The sequence below is a fragment of the Penicillium manginii genome (assembly GCF_028828005.1).
Source record: "Penicillium manginii strain IBT 31320 chromosome Unknown utg000005l:1.0-5665137.0:1.0-5668048.0, whole genome shotgun sequence".
Classification (NCBI taxonomy): domain Eukaryota; kingdom Fungi; phylum Ascomycota; class Eurotiomycetes; order Eurotiales; family Aspergillaceae; genus Penicillium; species Penicillium manginii.
Genome location: NW_026643106.1, coordinates 3,653,639 through 3,676,488, shown reverse-complemented (window position 1 = coordinate 3,676,488; position 22,850 = coordinate 3,653,639). Strand labels below are relative to the sequence as shown.

Here is a 22,850-nt window from a genome sequence, read left to right as displayed (position 1 = left end):
AGGTTCGAGTGCGACCAAGACATCATGATGGGAAATACTGGGTCGATAGTTGTTTATAAGCAGTTATTCAGGCAAATATCAAAGGTTCATCCCTGATCATATATCAACTTTATCACTGGCACTCATGGTAACCAGCCAACCCATACCTGATTGCCAGTAATTGCTTCAAAATGACTTTCAACTTGGAAGACATAATTTCAAAATATCAAAGATCTGAAATCGGGTCGCCTTATCCCATTTTCGTCATTTTCGTCATTGCTTTATGCTACTGGTGGAAATCTACAGAGCTAGAGAATCCGTCCGGGCTTCCAATTGTTGGGAGAAAGTGGTATGAACTAGGAAATGGCAAAGCGAGACAGCGGGTTCGGGATGACTGCCTCGGCATTGTCAGGTCCTCTCTGCAGAAGGTGAGTAATATTTCAATTCCGACTCGATCTCTCGCCACCTGGGCAACACTAATTACGCCAATCTGTGAACAGTACGGTGATGCTTTCTACCTCTATACTGATTCTAGATATCGTCTCATCCTTTCTGGTAAATATGTCGATATGCTGCGCAATGAAAAGCGTCTTGACTTTATTACAGCGCTTGCAGATGTAAGAAATATAGGAAGACGGAGAGAATAAAAGCTGATGTAAAGACAGAAACTTGTTAATGGTGTGCATGGTTTCGAGCCAATGGAATGGATGACAAGTGATAAGAAGATTTTACACGCTGTGACAAAACACTCACTGAATCGGCATTTGGGTAGGCCTTCTCTAAATCATTTACTCTACCCGAGATGTACAAAATGTACCGCAGCAGAAGCTTAGATCTAACTTTCCATAAGGAACTTTTATCGAGCCACTTAATGAGGAATCCGACTATACACTTCGTCAAGTCTGGTCTGATGAGTCTGGTACGAATATCTCTTCCAATCATTAATAATTTGTGCTTGAAGCTGACGGCTCCATCAGAATATCACGAAGTTATGTTGAAAGACTCAGTTTGGAAATTTTTCGGACAGATAATGTCTAGGACATTTATCAACGAAAAGGACTTTTACCGCAATCCAGAATGGGTAAATGCGAGCTCAGAGTATGTCGAGCTGTCGGCTCTAGCGGGATACGAGCTTCGGGCTTTTCCAAGATGGGCAAAACGATGGGTTGCACCATTCCTTCCTAATTGTCGAAAGCTTCAGTCACTTTTCAAACATATCAACGTTCTCCTGGAGCCATTAAAGGACAGGTTAGACGGGCAGAAATTAGAAATCGATTCTAAAAACCCACTAAGCTTTTTACATCAAAAGATGGAAGGTCAGCCAGATGAGCTTGCATCTATGCTAATTGCACTTTGTTTGGTTTCATATGATGGCGGAGGGGAGTTGTTTACTCATGTTCTTCACTCGGTTTTCACAAATGATCAACTAATACGTGATCTCCGCGCTGAGATTGTGAGTGTGGTTGGTGATAAGGGTTTCAACAAGAATACTTTGCAAGGTCTGGTACTCATGGACAGTGTTCTGAAGGAGGCTATGCGTATGCACCCTGAGTCCGTCCGTAAGTCTCACCCATCTATACTTCAGAAGCTCGTCACTGACTGTTTTGGTAAATTAGTCTTGATGCAACGAATTGCTTTAGAAAAAGTCGTATTACCCGACGGTCTCATTATACCCAAAGGAACCCCCCTTTTGGTGTCCGGATGTCATATCATAGACGCGTCCATTTGGCCAGATGGTGACAAATTCGATGGCTACCGGTTCTTTAAAATACGCCAGAATGCAGATTCTTCTACGAACCAAGCAGCTTACAACTTTACATCAACATCTCCAGACCATTTTGGCTTTGGTCATGGATCTCAAGCATGTCCTGGGAGGTTTTTTGCATCGTACATGCAGAAAATTTTGCTGTGCCATGTGATAATGAAGTATGACATTCTGGTCACTATTCCGGAAGAAGGCGCATGGTTTCAACGTGGATACACTCATGTGGCTCATCCAGGCCTGAAGGCCCATGTCAGGAGACGAAAAGAAGAAATCAGACTGTGAGAAAAATTTCCCAACTTCAAGAACGCAGGAGGGTCAGATTCCGACCTTGAGAGGGTCTGACAAGATCGCTTTTTTGGTTCAAGTTCTCATGTTGTACTTTTGAATATATTTTGGTCGTGTCACTCATGATGCTTCTGAGACCTCGAAATCTCTCTGCCATTTCCTGATATCTACTATGATACCGAAAATGACGTAAATACTATCTTTTTTTTGTTGTACAATTGGCCAACTTGCCTTATAGTGTTACTTACTAGTAGTAAACATCTGCGGGAAGTGCTGGATCTCTACTAATATCAAGCACAGTGAGCCTTATATGGATCAATATGATTCCAATATCGGCTTATTTGTTTGCGTTTGGGGAGATGCATCGCTACCATTCTTCACAGATAGTTACGGTTTAAAATGTGTTCGGGTAGACCCATCACCACCCTTATATTTAAAGCTAGACATGGTGATTGGAACTCAATGGCAATTCTTCTGTAGAGAAATTGTCAGACATGCGGCTACCTAGGTAGAATTCACCAGATACTGAAAGTGAGAGTAGCATCGGATACAATGAGATAAAATTGAAGCTCAAACGAGATGTATTGGAAAGATCCAGCTTTGAACTTTGTACATGAGCCCAGTAGTATAAGAGTCTGAGCTCTCTGACATCCAAATTTTGAGAGCTTAGACCTCTACGGACTCTATCTGCAGCTCGGCCTCAATAATGCCTTTGTGAGACCCGCGAGGCAGCCAGAAGTTACTAATCTTCAATCCGACCGACTCCAGAAGTTCTGTCCATCCTCGACGTGTCCGTTCAATCCCTGGACACCATACCATAACAATCATATCGGTCATGGTCTCCTTTTGCCCGGCATTTTGGCTAGGAATGATGTAATCCTCGATCAAGATCTTTGAATACCCTCTCGTCATCACAGCGGTAATGTGCTTCAAAATTGTTCTGCAGTTTTCATCCGACCAGTCATGCATGATGTGCTTGAAGTAGTAGGCGCGAGCTCCTATAGTACCCGTTAGACCAGAGCTGATCAGAATGAGAATATTACGAACCTTCGACTGGCTGAGGATCAAAAAAACTATGTTTGATTCTCTGAATGTCGCTGTCGAGAGTTTTGATATCCTCGATAACCGATGGCAAATCCTCGAGTACAAGCCTCCCGGCCGCTGATGGGAATCTTTGCCTGAAACCGGCGATTTCATGACCGCGACCCCCACCGACATCAACCAGCAAAGGGCAATCGGCCGACGCTCCGTTAAGTATCTGCTCCTGAACGGGAAACCAATCCGCCCAGTGAGAAGAATCATCCCGAGATCCTTCCATAAAGGTGTTAAAGCGGCGTAGTGCCTCTGGATTCTCGGCTAACCAGTCCCAGCAGTCACCGGTCGTATTGTAGGCATGTTGGAATGGCCCGTCCTTGGGGTCTCCAGGATTTCTGTAGTTGGACTTTTGAAAATATTCTGGTGTCTTTTGGATAATCGGTAGAAAGTCGACGAAGCTGAATCGACCATATTAGATTACAGTGGGCCAGTGCGTGAAAGGTTGAAGAATGGAGCAAAGTACTCACAGAGAGTCCATCGTTCCAATCACTTTTCTCTCTGTCATCTTGCTTGACCATTCATTAGGTCCATACTGACCGGGACCTGGCTCAGTAGCAAAACCATTGGCAACAATAACACGCATGATACGTTCTACCGAAGCGGTCAATATCCAAGGTCCCATTGAAGGATATTATCTTTCTAGGTAGAACTTACCAACAAGTTGAATATCTGCATTTTTCTGTGCAGCTAACTCTTCGCATGTGACAACAGAAGTTGCTTGAGATAAAAGAGTGAAGATATTCAGATCATTGGCGGTCTTAACGGCCATAAGAACGGCAGGCTTCCGGTTCCAAACATCAGTACCAGTTGCATAGATTGCCAGTGCCGAAGCCAATTCATACCGAAGCAAATAATTTGTAAATAGCATCTGCGGGACTTTCCAAGGCTCTCAGGAGTCGCGTAACACTTTCAAGTGCATCACGTCGGGCCTCCTCAGTCTGGTCTACTTGGAATTCATCGATTGATCTCACAGCCCTCGTAGTGAGGCCGGAAATATCGGGAAGTTCCTGTTTCGTCATAGTTACTTGATGCGAGTATGGCAGTCTGGTATGCTTGAAATGGCTCGTTCGCGATCTCTCTGGGAGAGTATGCAGGGCCAATGGAAAAGTTGGCAGAGTTTGGATACTATTTATCAACCTCTATGCAAAAGCTCGTGTTTTCGCTTTAATCAAAAGAAAGACAGAAAAAAAAACAAAGAAGAAATATAGAGCGCGCACCCATGTCGCAGTATTACTGCCTTGATACCTGTAATAGAATACGATTACTGATTTCTTACTCGGATATCGCCTGCGTATAATAGCGCCCACCGATGTGATAGTAAAAAGACCGAGCTGCCTATGCATTGACACCTGTCACTTGCAAGAATTGTGTGCTGTCGTAAATTCACCGGTGCATCAGCTTTGCATGGAGGGGTGCATGGCTGTGGCTGGCTGGTTGTGGAAATCTGCAGCACTCACCTGCAATTTGAATAGGTCCGGACGTAAAGCGAAACCTACGGCAGCCACATATGGGATATTAGAGTGGGGAGTAATTTTTGTATCGTCACACAAGAGACTGGGCCTGGACGGGCGATGGTCGGGATGCAGATACATCACAAAACTTTCACATAAGGCTGATGTCACACAGCTACTGGTTCATTCCAGATCCACCCTGGGCCCACCGCAGGATGGTTCGTTATGCCACAGCCACTAAATAACTAATTGCCGATCGATCAAACCTACGTACATACGCCCGATTTAACTTACTCGGTTTTGTAATGTAATAACTCTGCAGGCCCTTTTTCCATTCAACGCGAGAGCCCGGTCCCAGCGCTAATGAATTGCGAGTGGGCACTCTTCTGGATTTCGTTTCGGATCCAAGACACCGCTTCATTATCAGGCTCAGAGGCTTTTGCCCTCGTTTCTCGGCGTCTCCTATGCCGGTTGAGGACCCGACATCCGCTTTCTCCTTCGGCTCCATTCGCAATTAGCAGCTCTTTGCCCTGATTCTCGCTGTCCCTTTTTTCGTTTCTTTTCCAATTCTACTCAAGTGCCCGGTCGCTAGAGTAGTTCCGACCGGGCTGCTGGAGACTGAATCGAACCAAATCGTGGACAATTCTGAGAAAATTGAGAAAATAAACTGTTTCTCTTGGTGGTGCTATGGAAAGCCTTTGTACTTCAGCCATCGGGCATAACAAACCGCCCTACGTATTCACTATCAATCTAATTTTCTAGCTATCTTCTCTTTAATGCACCTGATTACAGTTCGTCACACTAGTGGGCAGAGTCCATGTACCTAGGTATCTCGTTCTGACTATAGATCTCTCAGCCCGAGGGTCAAGCACTTTGCAATATTTATCCCGCGTATTCGAGATCTGTTGAAGTGAGGACTGACAGTGCGGCCCGTCAACACTTCCAGGTATTTTATCGCGCTGAAATGAGGAGGTAGAAAAGTTTGCTTGAATTAGCTAAAGTTTATATGCAATTGAAATACAAAGATTCGGAAACAAATATGAGAATTAATGGGCCTGTCAAACACTCGAGAAATGATAGTATTGATCTTTCCCGATATTGAATTTGAGAATCTGCGAACAGTGCAAGATTTGAATTATCGTCAGTATCGCTTCTATTTTAGGTAAATGAAACGAGGATACCAGTGATAATTGTAAGGGTCGTTGATAATGCTAGGATAATTAGCTTTTGCCTCTTAGAATGAAAAAGGACTCAGTAGAGGGTTCACATACCAGGAACTAATCTGAAGGCTTCGATATAACTGAGCTGTACAACCTCTTGCAAGACTTCAGGCAGTTTTGCGATAGATCCATAGTTTTTGAGAATTTCATGGATGATCTATGACATTGTGAGTATGTCATGATCTTGGTCAAGTGCGACGATGATGAGATAGAGTATCGTACCTTTGTCTTTTCAGATGGGATAGTGCCATCCAAGTTGGCACCTAGCCGAAAGCGAAATAGTTGCCGGAGAGCCGCAGTACTACCACTGGTACCAACGATCTGGCCAATTTGCTGTACCAGGCAATATATTGCTGTAGCACTGGCGATGTTTTCCGAAGACCTCACGGTCAAGGCAAGGAATTGGGCTGAGAGGAAGATCCCGCATCCCACCGACATGGGGAATCCATAATAAACCTCCACTCCTTGGATGCCATCGTTCCATCTTATCACCATTAAAATTAGTGATGCGACAGCTATTCCCATTCCAATGAGAGATAATTTGCGATATTTTATTGTTCTGGAATTGTTAGTCAACTTCGTTGGACTGGCCGCCGTATCACTCACGTCCTCAGGAATTTTCCTGCTATCATGGTGCCAATTACTAATCCGACACACGATGGCCAAATACGAAGAGCAATTTGTGAGCTGTTGAGGCTGTCGACTTGGGACAGGTAGGTGGGAAGGTTGTTCAGAAACTGCCAGTGTGTTGTGTTAATAATGAATCCCGAGGTCCCCGTTCCAAGTCAAGTTCAAGTTCCTTGTCATAAATATCCACCTGGGAACTTACTGTGCTAACAAATATGAAGAAAGTGAACTGTCCCAAGAAAATATGTCGTAACCCCGGCGCCGCGACAACTGAAGGGGGAATCATAGGTCTGGGCGACACTTTTTCGATGACTATCAGGATTCCGAAGAAGATGGCCGAAATTGTAAAAAGAGCGGACTTGTTGCTATCTAAAGTCGGGCTCCCATCGGTTGTACCCAGAACAAACGAGGTAGCTGAGATCAAGAAAGCCCCAAGACCCAAAAAATCGAAGCTCCATAAGCCCAATCCAGGTTCCGCAACACGCCTCTTCGAATCTTGTGGAAGTTGCCAATAGGCTAGGATTAGACAGAGGAAACCGATGGGCGTTTGTCCGAGTAAGGCCCTGGAAAGATCCATGTCAGTAAAAAGAGACCCCAGAAATCAAGTTCAATGAACGAAAAACTTACCACCTCCAGCCAATACTGTCAGCAATGAGCCCCCCAAGTGGTCCCCCACACCCCTGAGCAAATATTTCAGCAGCAATGATGTAGCTTCGGACTGTCGCAACTTCTGAGATGTCGTAAACCTCTTGAGAGAAAATCAGTTCAAGTTCTCGCTTCTTGAGAATGATCAAAAATGGCCCACCATTGATAAGTACAGAGAGCAGATCGGTCATTCCGGATCCTCCTACACCCGCCAAGAAGCGACCAAAAACAAATGGCCATAATGAGTCGACAGCACCGCTAGGATTAGATGGTGAGAAAGAGAAGGTCTCAGAGACACAAGAACGACCGAATTCGGTCTAAGGCTTGGTTTGAACTCACGATACAGCGCATCCAACGGAGAACAGAGCATATGCGGCCAGTAGAAATTTGCGACTGCCGTATCGTTCACTCAGGAAACCATACTAGATTTTCACGTTTAGCGGGCACCAAAGGGTTGAAATTGATCAACCTTTGACATAATACTCACTACCGGCAGCGCGACACAGAAACCGAGATTGTATGACACCAATAATAATGACGCGCTCGATGGAGACTGCAGCGAAATCGCAATTCGGTTTTGAGTCGTTAGCAGGACATATTTGTCTGCACTGGCCAGGAAGACGCCTGGATGAAAGTAGAAAAATCAGCCAAGCAAGTCAATAAAGAAAGAGAAAGATCCCATACCAACTAGCCCGGCTAGAATTTTCGTAATTCCTTGAGACTTGGGCTTCTGGCATTCTGAGTCTTTGAGCAGAGGAGAGTGCTCATTCGACATTTTGACCTGCATCATGAAGGTGCTTCGGACAGCCTGACAGAAGCAAGATGGGAATACAGCTGCACTCAATGGGACTATCGCCCTGAAATAGCTTCAAGGCAATAGTCAGCAGCAAAAATCACGTTGCCAGGAAGGATTAGACGTGCGGCTGAGACCACCAATATTAAGTCGTGCAAATTATTTCAACTACGGTACAAAGTACGGAGTACGGAGCACTCCCTTGCCTATTGAACAAAGGTTTCCAGCTGAATGACCCACTGGCACTCGATCACTCGAGTATTCGTTCAGTTCTTATCCAGGTTGGGGACTGGTACAAAGTTTAAAAAAAGCAAAAACCAATAATTCGCAGTAGGGATGAGGCGACTAAGTGAGGGATCGCCTCTTAGAGGTGTATCTTTGTCAAGATCCCAATGAAACCTGAAAATGTCGCGACGCCACCGCAGCCATCGCATCGCGTATTACGCTATTTTATGATCAGCGTGGGATGTCCAAAGCAAATATCATTTGTCGCCACCTGTCTTTCGGATAGGGATCAGGGTTGTTCGGGCATCCCGGCCTCTGAGTCTCAGAGTCGCTGAACTGATGTCGCTCAATGAGACTTGGTGTGACAAAATGATGTACATCATGAGACAGATGTGTCTCGGCATTTCGGAATCTTGACACTGGGGATTGTTTATACCACGTGACATAGTCAGGCCCCCTGTCTCAACCTTTTCTAAAATGTTAAGATGGTGCACTGGTGATCGTTTGCTTGCCTTATCTTATCTCATTGGCAACCGAGGCACCCTGTATATTCGCTTCTCTCCTTCCCCTAAGTTCTTTCCACCACAGCTATGTTCAACAGGTCATAAGATGAAAGTCTGTCAAAGTTCAGGGAGATCGGGGAGATCAAAATTCATTCTTTAGTTTTTGCCTGCTAAAGTGACTCAAATTTGCCAACTCTAATAGTACGGAACTGGAACTGCGGTCTTTATTTTCCCTTGCATCAACAGACTTTGGCCAAGGCATATACATGAACATTTCAAGTTGGGATCGAGTCATCTCCAATATCTTACCGACACGCCTCGGCTGCTCAATCCGAACCGTTAGGCATGGACTCCATTTCTCGCACCCACTTATCAATTGTCTCCTCCATCAAGCCCTTCGTCAAAACCACCTAGAAATGCTTGATTAGCCAGCTGGTGAAGTTGGGGAATACAGTCAAGTAAGGGACAAGTGCTGTGAGACTTACCAGTTCTTCCGACTCTATAAGTGTGTCATGATCTGCGTCCTCAACAATACCCCACCTCACATTCTCTGGTCCAACCATTTCATCCCAGCCACCAGCATCAAAAGATTCGCGAGGAGTCTGAAGCCAGTCATGGCTGATTTGCATCTTTGTCCCTGGTCCTTCTTTCTTCAAGAGATCCATTGCTTCGAGTACCATATCTGACATTCTGTCATGATCGCCATGCCCAGCCCAAATAACAAATATCTGCGGTCGGGTTGCATCCTGTGTATCGAAAGGGCGAGGCACATATTTCATTTTCGCGTAATAAGCCGCGACTCGATGCTTTTTACGAAAAGCAGGAATCTCAACGTCAGGTTTGCCTTTCCGACGAATTGGAGGGAAGACGCCCATCATTTCAAAAAGATCCACGGTTGCGTCCGGGATCTTGGCGGGTGACCGCGGCAATGCCAAGTCGAGCATAATTATTCCCAGAACTTTCTTTCCCCGTGCGTGAAGATGGTATGCGGTTTCATAGGCAGTAGATGTCCCCATTGACCAGCCACATAGTATATATGGACCTTCGGGATCAATGCTGAGAATGGTGTTCGTGTATATGATGGCAGTTTCTTCTATCGTCCAAGAAGACTCTGATTTTGTCATCAGGAATGGCGAGCCGAAGCTATAGACTGCATAATCGTTGGTAAACTTAGGCAGCGTTCTGTACACGAAAGCATTTCCCGAGCCTGGAGGGGTGAGGAAGAGGGATGGAACGCCAGGTCGAGGAGTCCCTTGGAGCAGGACTGAATGACATATATCGCTTGGCGTATCTTCCATGATGGGTGAGAAATTCAGGAAGTCTGCGGTGTCTGAAACCGAACTGATCTGTTGGCAGATTGAGCCAGCTGTTGCCTGAGTGAAGAATAGAGATGATGGTAACGATACTCCTGTTTCTAACTGGACTCGCTTGAGAATTGCGATTGACGAGATTGAGTCCACTCCTAGCTCAACCATTCGGGCAGAAAGGTCAATCTGATGTCTTTTTTCTCTTTCGATGGCCATGCACAATGACTGCATCACTTGCGGACCTGAAATGGGCCCATCGATGCTAGACTCGTTTGGTGTATTTTGGTGCTCCCAGTACACCCGAACTAGTTCTTCCAGTTTGGCCTTTTGCACCTTTCCGGCCATGGTTCTCGGGTATTCATCTTGCTCTAGTGCCTGTATTGATATGACATCTGCCGGAACATAAAGATCTCCCATCCGGTCCATGACGGAGTCTTTAAGCCTTTTTACCAGGAAGTCATCGACTTCCTGGTTCACGACGACAACTGGAACGTCTCCGGCAACACTATCTGGTGCGCGAACGACCTGAGGTTGTAAGAGGCTGATGTCGGGGATTTGGCCTAGAACCGCTTCGATGGCTGATGGTTCAATATTTTCGCCCCCGCGGATAATTGTATCTTTGTACCGGCCGATTAGGTACAGACGATTGTCATTACCAATAAAAGCTTTATCACCAGTGCGGAACCAGACACTGCCATCCTCCGTGTTGTAGAAGTTACTATCAGCCCCTCCAACATATCCATCAATCAGACTTGGGCCTGAGAAGTGCATCTCGCCAGCCTCTCCAGGTTGAGTTGGAATTTTGCTGTCATTGCGGAATACACGGACAGACATCCCAGGAAGTGGCGTGCCGATCGAAACATTTCCGTCCTTGATTATTTCATCGATATGGCTCACGATGCCAGAAGAAACAAGAATTCCCTCAGTCATGCCATAAAGATTCTCCACTCCCGACGCACCCAAGGTGTCCAGACAAATGCGGAAGACCTCTTCGGTTGGGATAGAACCTCCCATTACGATTCGCTTCAGGGAAATGAGTTTTCCAGAGGCAAGTGATACATTGCTCATAGCATGCAACATGGTTGGCACCAATCCAGCATGGCTCACCTGCTCCTCCCGGATGGCTTTTGTCACTGCCTCCGGAATGAACCTCGGTCCTGGGAGCACGACTGTGGCTGCGTTAAGAAATGGTCCTATAATACAAAGCCAGCCAAAGCCATGGTTATTTGGCAATGTAAATAATGCTCGGTCCCCCGGGCAGCATAGGCGCACTGCTTTCCCGCCAGCGTAAGGCCGCCGCGAAGCCGTATGCTGATGGCATGATGCAACCTTTCGGAAGAGATGTCGTTCCGCTCGTGAAGAAAATTGTTCGATCGGAATGTTCTGCGTGGGTGTCTCGGCATAGAGTTTGCTGGAAACCTGGCGCTGGATTCTCCATGAGGTCCTTAAATTGTGTCCACCCATTCATATGTCCTTCAAGCAATATCTGAACGCAGTTCGACCCAGACGTCAACTCTTCAATACGCGCACACATATCAGATGATCCAGCAATAATGCCCATCAGTCCGGACTGACACCCTTTTGTGACAGTTTCAAGCATGTGTCGCAGCTCTCTCGGGTTGGATAGAGCCTTAGGGTTGATTGGAACATAGGAACAGCCGATTTGGTAGGCTGCCCAGGTGGCAATGACATATTCAGCGACATTTGGCATAAACATGACCAATGGGTCACCTCTCTTCAAGCCAAGACTTTGTAGACTGATCGCAAGTCGCTGAATAGCACGATCGAGGTCCCGGTAAGTCCATCGTAGATATTCCGGCTCAGAGTTGGCGCTGTCAATGGGCACACTCGAAATTCCATAGAGAGTAGGCGGTTGGTGAGTACTGACTAATGCCACTATTTCCGGGTATTTCACGATGTTCTCATAAAACACCCCGTAGAGAGTTCTATCAGGGTTTGGTAGAGGACGTCCATGTAGTTCGTTGGAGACCGTCATAGTGATTGATTTGCTGTGATGGAGAATTTACAGGATAGCCTGATAGCATAGGCAAAAGGAAGGACATCATAGATTAATCCCCTATGGAAATAACACAACCAGCATTAATTAAATTAAATACGACAAAAGCTGCAGATGTAGAATGCAAGTTACAGTACATGACCAGGTACGTGGCTCGGGCCTTTTCGGCAACCCTACGAAGGTATGAATAGATCACAATACATGTAGATTGACATAGAAATATTATGAATTGAGTTTTTTGGAAGCTGAAAAAAAATGTGTTATTCCCGCCACGACCTGAACTGTGGGGTATCTGCAGAAGGGCCCATCTATGTACAGATCTTGAGGTGAAACAAACTTTGGCATACAGATTCAATACATCACACCATTTCTACTAGTGCAATACTCGTATGGTGCCTGTATTTCAGCCGTATCGACAGATCCATTGCTTGCAGATGTACAACTCGTCACATTTTGACAATTGCGGACCTTGTATTGATACTGGAGCCCCGGGTCTAGATTTTCGTGAATGCGACTGACAAACCCACAGTCTACGTATATTCTACATGGTGAAAGTCGACGGCAAGAAACAATCATGCGTGTCGGGTTTGTTGCGGTAATGACATAGTTACTGCAGATCAATACCGATAATTGCCATTCATGTGCCACGTACGATTGGCATGGCAGGTAGCCACTTCTTTTGAGTACGGAGTTGGTACCCCGAGGAAGACTCACAATTACTTATTCCCTTTGAAGTACACATCACTCACCAGATTAAGTATCCTAATTGAATCTTGACTATATCCAAGTCTTCGGCTCACCATGTCTCAAACTATGACTTCCGCCCCGGTGAAGACGACTATTATTGTGGGAAACCAATCCCTGGACGTTGCTGAGCTCGATGAAATCAAGCTAGAACGTCTTATCGCAAAAGATGAAGTCGAAACGGCCAAGCTTATGAAGGCTGCAGAGTCTCAGGGGTTCTTCTACGTCACTTTCAACGATAGCCTCTCAGAGAAAGTTTCAAGTTATCTTCGGACCTGTTACATGAGATCTCATGAGTTTTTCTCTCAGGCCTCAGAGGAAAAAATGAAGGAATTCAGAGAGGACATGACTCACGGGTAGGTTGGCCGCCAATTCTGACACCAATGCAATCAACGGATATTAACATATCAATAGCTACAAACGCGCTGGAATTGAATCATTCGAAGTGGGTAAGGCCAGATATTTTTGACAACTTGCGGCTAATAAGCATCAGATTACTCGAGACGAGCAGAACCGCATCCCTTTACCAAGTCCCTTTGCAGAACACTCCGAACCGATACTGGATCTTGCCAATATCTGCGACATGACAGTACGCACGATCCTCCGCAGCGTTTCCGACACACTTGATCCCAACGGATCCTTGGGTCTGGAAAATTCTCATCGGCCTGATGGAAAAAGTGACTCGGGAATAAAATTTGTCTCTGGTCCAACTAAAGCATCCGTTTCTGATGTGCCGGATACTACCCACACCGATGGCGGTTCAATCACTTTGCTCTGGTGTGAAGAATGGGCTAGTCAGATGCAAACTAAGGATACGAAAGAGTGGTTATGGATAGATCCTAAGCCTGGTTGTGTCTTGGTCAACTTCGCGAATTATCTACAAAGTCAGACAGGCGGTCGACTATATTCTCCAGTTCATCGAGTGAGCCAGCCTTTAGATGGTGCGGAGGACCGATATTTTGTTTCTTATTTCTTGCGCCCAAATCACTAAGCACGGATAACTTTTTAATAGAGAACTATCTACATGCAGGATGTGGACTCGCAAGCCTGAAAACTCGGGTTGTAGCAGTACCTAAACTGTGTCATTTTGATCTCAGATTACTACCATCGTCTGCAGTAGTTTAAAATGTATCAAAAGACCTGATCTGAGTCAGAATCGCTTTGGAAGCAATGCCACCCCCGCCCCCCCCCCCATTCTTTCCATTGGTAGTAGATCGACCCTATGCTATTCCTCGCTATACCTAAGCTATAAACAGAAAATAACCCGAAGTTGCGGTTGACCCGATTTTTTTAGATGGCAAACCTCGTATGACTCCCACAGAGAATACTATTATGTGACAGCTTTCTTGGGGGTCACATATTTCATGATGGCCACTAAAAAGCGCCCCTCCCACCAGTTAGAGCCAATTCAAAACTTACAACACTTAGAACATGTTTAGAATAGAAAGTAAAACTGGAGGTGACCAATATTAGTGCTCTAGAGTTGTCGTTGAATCACACAGTTGTTCCCGTAGGTGGAGTGGTTTGCTAATGATGATTATCTGTGAGGTAGAAAATCTGGCTCTCTAAGCTCAAAAACAGGCCACCAGGCCGGTTAAGCTTAGATAATGTTATTCTTCTTTTTTCTGTGAATACTTTCAAGGGTAATGGAAAATTCCGGGTCTTAGTACAGCAGAGCGCTGCGCTATATTCCAATCTACCCCAATTTCACCTGGCGGCTATGTGGTGGTTGGCCACTAGCTCGATGTCCCACGGATGGCTCCTAAGATAGTTATACGGTCAATACGTAAGCGAAATCATCCAAGTTCTTCAACTTCCAAGGTTGGAGTCTTTGGTAGTCAAATATTACACGGGCGGTAATACTACCTAGGTACTCGGTATATTACGCTGGCTTTTCAAAATTTCACCAGTAGTAGTACTAGTAGTAGTACGTAGTAATACATAGGTACTTTTTCCGAGAGGCTGTTGGCCAGATATCGTCGCGAGCATCGTGGTCCATTCCGTGGGCGTCCCACCCGAGGTCCCGCCCGGACAAACCCGCCACCTGGGTACCCCAGACCGCCAATTGCGAAACCAATATACTTGCCAAACTTCAGCCAGCCACCCGGTACACATCAATATTTTTCGTTAGTGCCTTGACCCTGCACATTCGATTAAGTCGTGTAACCATGCAGATGCAATCCGGAAAAATCAATTGTGCGTTGTGGCTAACTGAAATATTGGATACTTGCAAGCCAAGATGCAGGACAGAGTGGAGGCTCATGCTTGCTTTTCAATGTTTTTCTATTCCATGGGTTGCTTTTCCAGACCGCACATACAATCTCAGAGACAGATTCATACGTGGATACTACTATGTACTCAATACTACACCTAAAGACCGGTGGATCTAAATGTCAGAGCGGAGGAATGGCCCCTTGGAGGGAGATGAAATCTGCGGCCATTATGCAATATGTCTGGCACTTGAGCAACCCGTGCCTGCAAGCTGGCGTATAATACCTGTATGCGTGTAGCCCTTCAGATAGTTCTGAGCGAGTTCAGTGCAAAGGGAAAGCTCTAATAGTCATATCCTCCCCGTGCACCAAGCAAAATTGCACAATGGCTTTTGGAATTGATTTGATCTCCGAGAATAGCCAATTCATATTCTACAGCATCTTGTTCAGTATATGCACTTTCAGCATTCTTCATTCATCTCTACGCCAGTTCCGAACTCCTTCGAAGCTTGACCGATGCAATGGGCCGATTAAGATCGAACGCCAGCGGCCTCACAGGCCAAAAGCCCCTTCTACGGAAAATTGCGAGTGGATATCAACGAGAGAGCTAGAATTCTACAAAAATCTCTATTTCAAACTTCAGAATTTGGAAGAGCACCCCGAAGCACTGCAGATAGCACGGCAAGTCTTCCTAGCTCTGCTCTCACAGGCATTGGAAGATGGTAAAAAGTCGCCGGACACAAACATACTGTCGATGAAGCACTTCAACAAAGGCGATCTTGCCGTATTTATTCAAGGTCAGCAAGACAATGTCACAGCTCAATATCATGATTATATCAGTCGTCGACAATCGGGGGGGGCCCCGTGCGTTATTCCAAGATCATCAAGAGGCCGAGGACTGGCTGAGGAAAATTGCACCGCTGAAGCTGGTTGACGGTGCCTGGCTAGGTCATTTAAACAAGATCACTATGCCTTTTTCGTTGAGACCCATCATAAAGGAAACATGGCAGGTGTTTACAGAGGAGCTTGGGAATGGAAACCGCGACCAACACCATGTCAAAATCTTCGAGGACCTACTTAGGGAATTTGAGCCGGATCTACCTTCGCCAACAACAAAGTCTATTTTGCATCCTCGATACAAACTGGGCAATCTCAAATATTGGAGAGCGGCTGTGGCTCAATTGATCGTCTCTCTCTTCCCGCATGAATTTCTGCCTGAGATGCTTGGGTTCAATATGCATTTCGAGTCCCTGCAATTGGATACTATGCAGGCAGCGAAAGAGTTGCCAGAAGTTCGTCTTGACGCATACTATTTCTTGCTTCATGTCTCAATTGATAATGGCCACTCGGGTCATGCTGCAATGGCCATGGAAAGCGTTGCGAACTACATCCGGCACGTTTCTGAGACAGAGGGAAAGGTGGCTGCTGAGGTTGCCTGGAGGAAAGTCCAGGCTGGATACATTTTCAGTGAGTGGCAGTTTCAGAATGACAGCCAATCAACCAACATCTTTGCACGACTCAGTGATAGCGCTCATGATGAATTGGAGAAAAGAGTTCTCGCGATATTCAGCTCAAAGATCCAGGCTGCCCATAGACTACATTGCGGCAGCCGGGTCAAAATTGGAAAGCGCTCGCTGGCTGAGTGGCTTGAGCCTGAACATTTTCTGGCCCAGGATTGGCAACAAGAGTTTCTTCAATCATTGAGCACATGTAGACCTTGGGTCTATCCGGGAAATAGCCAGAAGAGCAAACTCGCTCAAGAGCTTCGATGGGGTGGAAAAATGTACGGGGCATTCACGAAGAACGAGCTTGAAACATTTGAGCTCTGGATCAACTCTCTAGGCTCTGAAGAAAGCCACATTTACCATTCCTTCATTGATTCTGAGCCACATGCGAAGTATCAAATATCTAATACAGTGAATCTCGACACGAGCGGGGGGAATTTTCTCGCGGTTGGAAATGAGGATCTTAAAACTGCACCGGCAGTACCTAAAGATGTGGTAGGGAATCATTTGAGAGGCCTTCGAGCAGATATCAACTTTCCCTCATTACTACCACTTTGGTTTACACAGTGCTGCCTCTTGGAATCCTTTGTCTACTCCCCAGGAAGAACAACTGATAGTATCGGCTGCGCTGTGGTACGATTTCTACGGGCCCAGTCCGGCTTCGAGGAGGAGGATTCCAATGTGACAGGAATAGATGAGCCTCGAACGGCAGAAAACGGAGGAATTGTTGAGTTTGGTCTGGAAATCATGCGACAATCATCCCTTCCAGATCCTCAGAGTCTATACAACCTTTTGTCTGTCTGGCCGTCCGAGTTTGCCACGAACATGCTCAGTCTAGCTTCCAGACCCATTCAAAACTTTGGTGTTCTATTGGGAATGTCCATGGCGCTTCTCGAGTTGCAAGAGATGGTGTCAGAATATTCCGATTCTGTTTTACTCTGCCCAAAGAGCAGTGAGCGGCTTGCATCACTCGCTCGTCGACAGTACCAGTGTTTGCAGATATGCCTTCAGGAGATTCCCACCGGAGATAATCGTCATGTTGACTTTGAGCGTGGGTATGTTATGGCGAAGGCAGAAATTCAAAAGTGCTTCACGCGGAAGGTGTGAAACTTGGAAAACTGCCACCTTATTCTCGGACTTTTGCCATGAACGTACGAGAGGAGTTGGATGGGCACGAATGTGTAGCCTGGCAGAAGCTATGGCTGAAGCTATCAACACGCGAAACATGGTGGGCACAGGCTAACTAAGCACTGGGAGCTTGACCTCTCAGGCCTCAGCAGCATGTCCCCTTTGAAATTCTTGTGATTTGTGTTTGGAGTTCATGATAGCGACTTGAATTATAATTTCATCACTGGCGATATTATTACATCTCTTCTCATTCTAGTCAACGAGAGGAAATTATAATGCACTTGGAACATCCACTATCTCCAGGACATCCACAGTAGCAGCATAGAACTTTTTCGACAACTAAAATATTCTAGCGCTAGAACTTCGGCGTATCAACTTCCAAAAATTGATTTAAACAGCACTACCAATGTCCCCATCGAGATGGCTCATTGTATATGGAGAAGCGCGATTTGCTTCATAGTTCCCACTCTTGGATTATGCCTTGTTTCTTCCATGACTATCACTAATTATCAGAGCTAGGAGAAAGCCAAGGTGCACACCTGACATCCGGTATGTCTTGGATGAAATGAGCTTTCTTGTATTCTATGAACTTCCCCGAGCCATCATCCGCCACTTGAAAGACTTTCGTATCAATATCCAGCAACAGTTCGTCCAGGCCGGTCAGTCTTAGCCCAACGCTACCCTTTACCATACTTAGATCCAGATCGATCTTGAAGGGCCGGTTTGCGTATCCGTGCAAAGAACCCAAGTTCATTCCATACACTTCCAAAACAACATCCATCTCCAGGGTTGCCGTGTTTATAGATCCAGATACCTATCACGGAAGGAACAATTCAGCCTTAGTTTTAGGAGTGTAAGTGAAAATATTCACTTACAGCGAATATACCCGCACTCGAGCTAAAAGGCATCCGTGTTTTTCCCCTGTAACCACATACTGTGGGATTCTCAATCTGTCCTATTTTGTAGACACCATCGTCGGTTTCCGTCCTCTGCACTAGGAGAGCTTTCCCTTCTTATTAAAATTGAACATCACAAGAATGAAGGAGTTTTCCTACCATTATGGAACATGATGAGAGCTAGGAAGTTTACTGGTATTCAACCTCGTTGGGGAAGGCAGCTCGGCGGGTTTTCTCGGTGCCATCGATTTTGCTTCATATATCAGTTCGCGCTCAAGCTCGGCAAGTTTAAATCACTGTGCGTTGTGATGCAGATCAATCATTTGTTGAATATTGAACCCTCTGAGCGCCACTATGTACCATGACTTCAGGATGATAGGTCGTGATCGGAGAAGCTCGGTGTAACTTATAATTTGTTTCTTTACGACAGCTGCGTATGACGGATGAAGTGTGACGTGGTCTGCAGTTTTGTGGGCCGAGGCTGTTTCTCATCGACGGATTGGAGCAATTGGGCGGGGTTCTACCGCTAGTTTTCCATGCTCATTCGGAAACCCTAATTTTTGTTGTCTCGCATTACGGGGTTTTTGTCTTTTATCTTCTGTCCTATGTCTTCCCTTTCTTGCAAGATTCTTGTAGACCGAGGGAGAAGGTGTAGTCGAAATGCACTTTCTAGTGAATAATACACAATGCCTTGGTATTGCAATACTCGTCCGAGTCTAGATCTATTGATATTTGATATTCGTTACTGCAATGAATATTAAATCTATATACCTGTTCGAGTTGGAAACTTCAAGTTTCAAGGCTGGAGCAACTCGATCAGCTCGGTTCAAGCCCTCACTTCACTCCGGAACTGAAGACCCAGGAATCTCCTCGATATGTGGCAAGGTTTGAGTGGATGTTTCACTGACAATTCTTCAACATTTACTCACGTATAGATGGAAGGTATTGTCAAATTTCAATACATACTGTAACAGCGGATTTTTGAATTATGTATTTTATAGTACAGTACGAAAAGACGAAAGACGTGATTTTCTGCAGGTAATAGACTCGGAGCTAGTCTGATTCGTTAGTAGGCCGCATGAGTGCATGTAGAAGCAGAGCTCAGCTGAACTTAACCTGTGGGATTTCTGTAGATTTACTCGTAATAACGGTACCCACATGCAGATGGCAGCATGAAATCCCACATTACGGTGGAGCCCAGTACATTCTGCTGGCTGTGGATGCGGAATATTCACGGATCCGCAATCTCAAATCCAGCCTTGGCGATGACTCTACGATGCAATACCACTAGTTATTATGACTTAGATCCGCTAGCAAATCCCGAGATTGTATTTTTAACTTAAGACGACCAATGCTGAGATATTTTGAGTCGTATGCGGGGAGTTGGTAGCACACGGGCCGCTCAAATCGACCCCCACCTGTTGTGTAACCATCGGACAAGATCGCCACCACATACGGAGTACATGTGTCTCGAGTGTATCATCAATACGGACCGAATCCACGATGCACAGATAACAGACGTTTCAAACTCAATTGCAGTCTGCCAGAGTTTTGTGAAAACATTGACAGATCATATGCAGAGCATGAAAAGGAGCAAAAAAGATGGGTTTTGCTAGCACAGCCGGATATGACAGTCAATAATTACTCAGTGCCCAGGTGGGTTTGAAGCAAAGAAGCGACCACGGCCTCCCAGTGAATAATTGGTAGTATTAACCATCTATGTTTAATTAAGACTGCTACTGCCAATTTGTGACACAGGTCACAAAACGTGCAGCGTGCTTTGTCGAAGACCATCCGCCCTCTTTGCTTAGCGCCGAAACCTAACATCTCGTTGGAGAGACCTCAAGCCAGCATCACAGCTGTGGGGCTTATATAACAATCATTCCTCAATAACAATTCAGAGCGGCACCTGGCTTCAAGATCCCCTGATTTTGTGGAAAATTTACAAATCAACATGTCTTCGAATTCATCAGGCATACCATTGAAGATAACGGTCATCGGCGCTGGGATGGCCGGCCTCTCGTCGGCAATAGCGCTTTTAGACAAAAACCCCGACCACCATATTACAGTTCTGGAATCAAACACATCCCTCAGCGAGCTCGGTGCCGGGCTGCAACTCTTTGCAAACAGCACACGCATTCTACACAAATGGGGCCTAACACCATCTATGGAGAAAGTCGCCTTTCAATCCTCGCATCTGTCCGTCAGGCGCTGGAAAGATAACTCTGAATTATCTTTCAACATGAACAACCCTACCAGCACATGGCTGTATGGGTGGCCCCAGTGGCAGGTTTATCGGCCAGACCTGCAGCAAGCCCTATATGAGCGTGTTCAAAAGCTGCCCAATGTCTCCGTTTTATTCGGCAAGTCCGTTGCATCCGTGGATCATGAGACTGGTGCCGTCCATACAGCAGATGGGGAGGTCTTCACGGCAGATTTCACAGTTGCAGCAGATGGGATCTGGTCCCGAGCCAGACGATGCTTGCCGGCATCGAAGGATATGCTCCCCACCGCATATCGCGAACATAACTACCGCGCAGTCATTCCGCGGTCGCGAATGCTCTCTAACCCTATTACTGCACAATTCATGGCTTCTCCAGAGGCAGAAATGTGGGTAGGCCCAGATGTGTTTGTTTTGGGGTATACAGTCGCCTCGAAGGAGTTGTATAATCTTGTCATCGGTGTCCCACGACCAAGCGAAGGAACGCCCGTCGGGTCTTGGAATCACCCTGCTAACGTGGAGACGATGCGCGAACTTGTATCGGGGTGGTGCGAGGAGGTTCGAGCATTAGCTTCTCATGTTCAAGATGGGGAATGTGTTTCTTGGACACTGGGTGAAGTCGCTCCTATTCCTAGCTATGTCAGTACATCCGGAAGAGTAGCTTTGGTTGGGGATGCGGCGCATGCTCTTCTTCCTCATGCTGCACAAGGGGCAGGAATGGCGATAGAGGATGCAGCGAGTCTAGCGGAATTTGTGGGATATCTGAGGTCGAAGGAAGATTTGATGAAAGTGATGGGTGCTTGGAGCGAGTTTAGACAAGCTCGTGTGGATCATTTACGCAATATCAGCCGTGGTAACGCTATTGACATGACTCTTCCGGATGGCGAACACCAGATTGCACGGGATGCGAAATGGAAATCTATCCGCGAGACGCAGCGGGCGCAGCTGGCTGAGCTTGGACTTGAGCAAATTAAAGAGAAGATAATCCGGGAGAGACCGAGGCCTGATCCAGCTTGTAAAAGCACATTTGAGCCTGGTGGTCGAATGTGGATCCATGGATTTGATGCAAGCGAGGAAAGCAGAAAATTCTGTTGCGAACATCTGGGACTTGGGGTGGCAGCTTAAGCAATGAGGGTCTTTTTCCATGTCATGACACTTTCGGGCCATGCAACGTCCATACCCACATAGGAACTTGAAGCTCTGTACATATTCTCTTTCATGATCGATGTCGGTCTGGAAGGTAAATAAATAGGTCAGTCATGAAGATGCAAAACACCAGCACCTATTCAGGACACGTACCTAGGTAGCGCATAGGCGTAGAGATGATCATCAGACCAGGAGGGATGAATGATAGAATGATAAATGACGATGGGAGGAATGGCCTGAGACTATCACCATGCGGTGTTCACAGCATGACTCAGCAGCCATTGAAGCCTGATTCCTCAGGCCTCTAGCAAGAGATACTTGGCAATGGCACAACTTCATAGCAAAGACCGGCTTTTCATACAAGGGGGAACATTTTTTGGCGTCAGAATCGCTATCTGAAATTCTCCATCAAAATTGCGGGGGCTATTTGTTTCAATTCCAAGGTTCACAGGTCCCAATAGCGATATGATTTCCGTACTAGTACCTGGGTACCCTCAAAGTTCGGGAAATATGCCATGATTCTAGAAACCGTTGTCATGTTTAAAGCTCAACATAGAATAATATGAATTAAAACTCTGAGTTTAGCATAGTAAAATAATCCTACTATAGTAATTCTTTGATTTTGATAACCCTAGAGGCTACCGAATAGAGGTAATAAAGCGATATTGTTCATGATTGTGCAAGTATTGAGGATTAGAGGGTGCCATCTTCACCAATTTCACAGTAAAATTGTTTGAATGCAGTAACGACCATTTCAGAAGCGTAAATCTGACACGGCTGCTTCTCGCGGCCCCATAAAAATTCAAGTAGCTCGCGATAACGCGAATAGAACTCGTCCATTCCCAATAACCGAGGTGCTCATTGTCAAGAATGAACAAGACGTTTCAGAAAACAGACTCAACCACTCCTCCATTGTTCTAAATGGACGTCCGAAGGCTGCGATATGGTGTAGATTGAGAGTATTTGCTTTCAAAGGCAACTTGCCTTCTTTTCCTGGGTCAAGAAAGTCATCGACCAGTAAAATTGATTTGTTTGGCGTCATTGCATTGAATAGATGCTTGAGTATCTCAGACGCCTCGCTATTCTTA

General features: G+C 45.9%; 8 protein-coding genes across 8 annotated transcripts; 4 read left to right on the top strand and 4 right to left on the bottom strand.

Annotated features, from left to right (window-relative positions):
* Nucleotides 1–170: 170 nt before the first annotated feature.
* Nucleotides 171–2,026, top strand: N7533_007745 (cytochrome P450; the record flags this gene model as incomplete). The annotated part of the gene is made up of 6 exons (XM_057104395.1): nt 171–407; nt 480–596; nt 645–747; nt 830–898; nt 957–1,538; nt 1,596–2,026. 6 exons carry the CDS (start codon nt 171–173, stop codon nt 2,024–2,026), a joined length of 1,539 nt encoding a protein of 512 aa, XP_056959352.1.
* A 669-nt stretch (nt 2,027–2,695) lies between these two features.
* On the bottom strand, nt 2,696–4,143 carry N7533_007744 (uncharacterized protein; the record flags this gene model as incomplete). The annotated part of the gene is made up of 5 exons (XM_057104394.1): nt 2,696–3,027; nt 3,077–3,522; nt 3,592–3,715; nt 3,779–3,905; nt 3,967–4,143. The coding sequence occupies 5 exons, from the start codon at nt 4,141–4,143 to the stop codon at nt 2,696–2,698; spliced, it is 1,206 nt and encodes a 401-aa protein (XP_056959351.1).
* A 1,590-nt stretch (nt 4,144–5,733) lies between these two features.
* Nucleotides 5,734–7,854, bottom strand: N7533_007743 (MFS general substrate transporter; the record flags this gene model as incomplete). The annotated part of the gene is made up of 9 exons (XM_057104393.1): nt 5,734–5,786; nt 5,847–5,952; nt 6,018–6,354; nt 6,402–6,532; nt 6,625–6,985; nt 7,050–7,325; nt 7,407–7,489; nt 7,555–7,691; nt 7,752–7,854. 9 exons carry the CDS (start codon nt 7,852–7,854, stop codon nt 5,734–5,736), a joined length of 1,587 nt encoding a protein of 528 aa, XP_056959350.1.
* Nucleotides 7,855–8,914: 1,060 nt separating this feature from the next.
* N7533_007742 (uncharacterized protein) lies at nt 8,915–11,891 on the bottom strand (the record flags this gene model as incomplete). The annotated part of the gene is made up of 3 exons (XM_057104392.1): nt 8,915–8,998; nt 9,074–11,088; nt 11,168–11,891. 3 exons carry the CDS (start codon nt 11,889–11,891, stop codon nt 8,915–8,917), a joined length of 2,823 nt encoding a protein of 940 aa, XP_056959349.1.
* Nucleotides 11,892–12,713: 822 nt separating this feature from the next.
* Nucleotides 12,714–13,647, top strand: N7533_007741 (uncharacterized protein; the record flags this gene model as incomplete). Its single annotated transcript, XM_057104391.1, has 3 exons — nt 12,714–13,012; nt 13,071–13,101; nt 13,150–13,647. The coding sequence occupies 3 exons, from the start codon at nt 12,714–12,716 to the stop codon at nt 13,645–13,647; spliced, it is 828 nt and encodes a 275-aa protein (XP_056959348.1).
* A 1,604-nt stretch (nt 13,648–15,251) lies between these two features.
* N7533_007740 (iron-containing redox enzyme family protein) lies at nt 15,252–17,478 on the top strand (the record flags this gene model as incomplete). Its single annotated transcript, XM_057104390.1, has 2 exons — nt 15,252–15,663; nt 15,707–17,478. The coding sequence occupies 2 exons, from the start codon at nt 15,252–15,254 to the stop codon at nt 17,476–17,478; spliced, it is 2,184 nt and encodes a 727-aa protein (XP_056959347.1).
* A 523-nt stretch (nt 17,479–18,001) lies between these two features.
* On the bottom strand, nt 18,002–18,567 carry N7533_007739 (uncharacterized protein; the record flags this gene model as incomplete). The annotated part of the gene is made up of 3 exons (XM_057104389.1): nt 18,002–18,313; nt 18,375–18,511; nt 18,555–18,567. The coding sequence occupies 3 exons, from the start codon at nt 18,565–18,567 to the stop codon at nt 18,002–18,004; spliced, it is 462 nt and encodes a 153-aa protein (XP_056959346.1).
* A 1,782-nt stretch (nt 18,568–20,349) lies between these two features.
* On the top strand, nt 20,350–21,741 carry N7533_007738 (FAD-dependent oxidoreductase; the record flags this gene model as incomplete). Its single annotated transcript, XM_057104388.1, has 1 exon — nt 20,350–21,741. One exon carries the CDS (start codon nt 20,350–20,352, stop codon nt 21,739–21,741), a length of 1,392 nt encoding a protein of 463 aa, XP_056959345.1.
* Nucleotides 21,742–22,850: the final 1,109 nt, after the last annotated feature.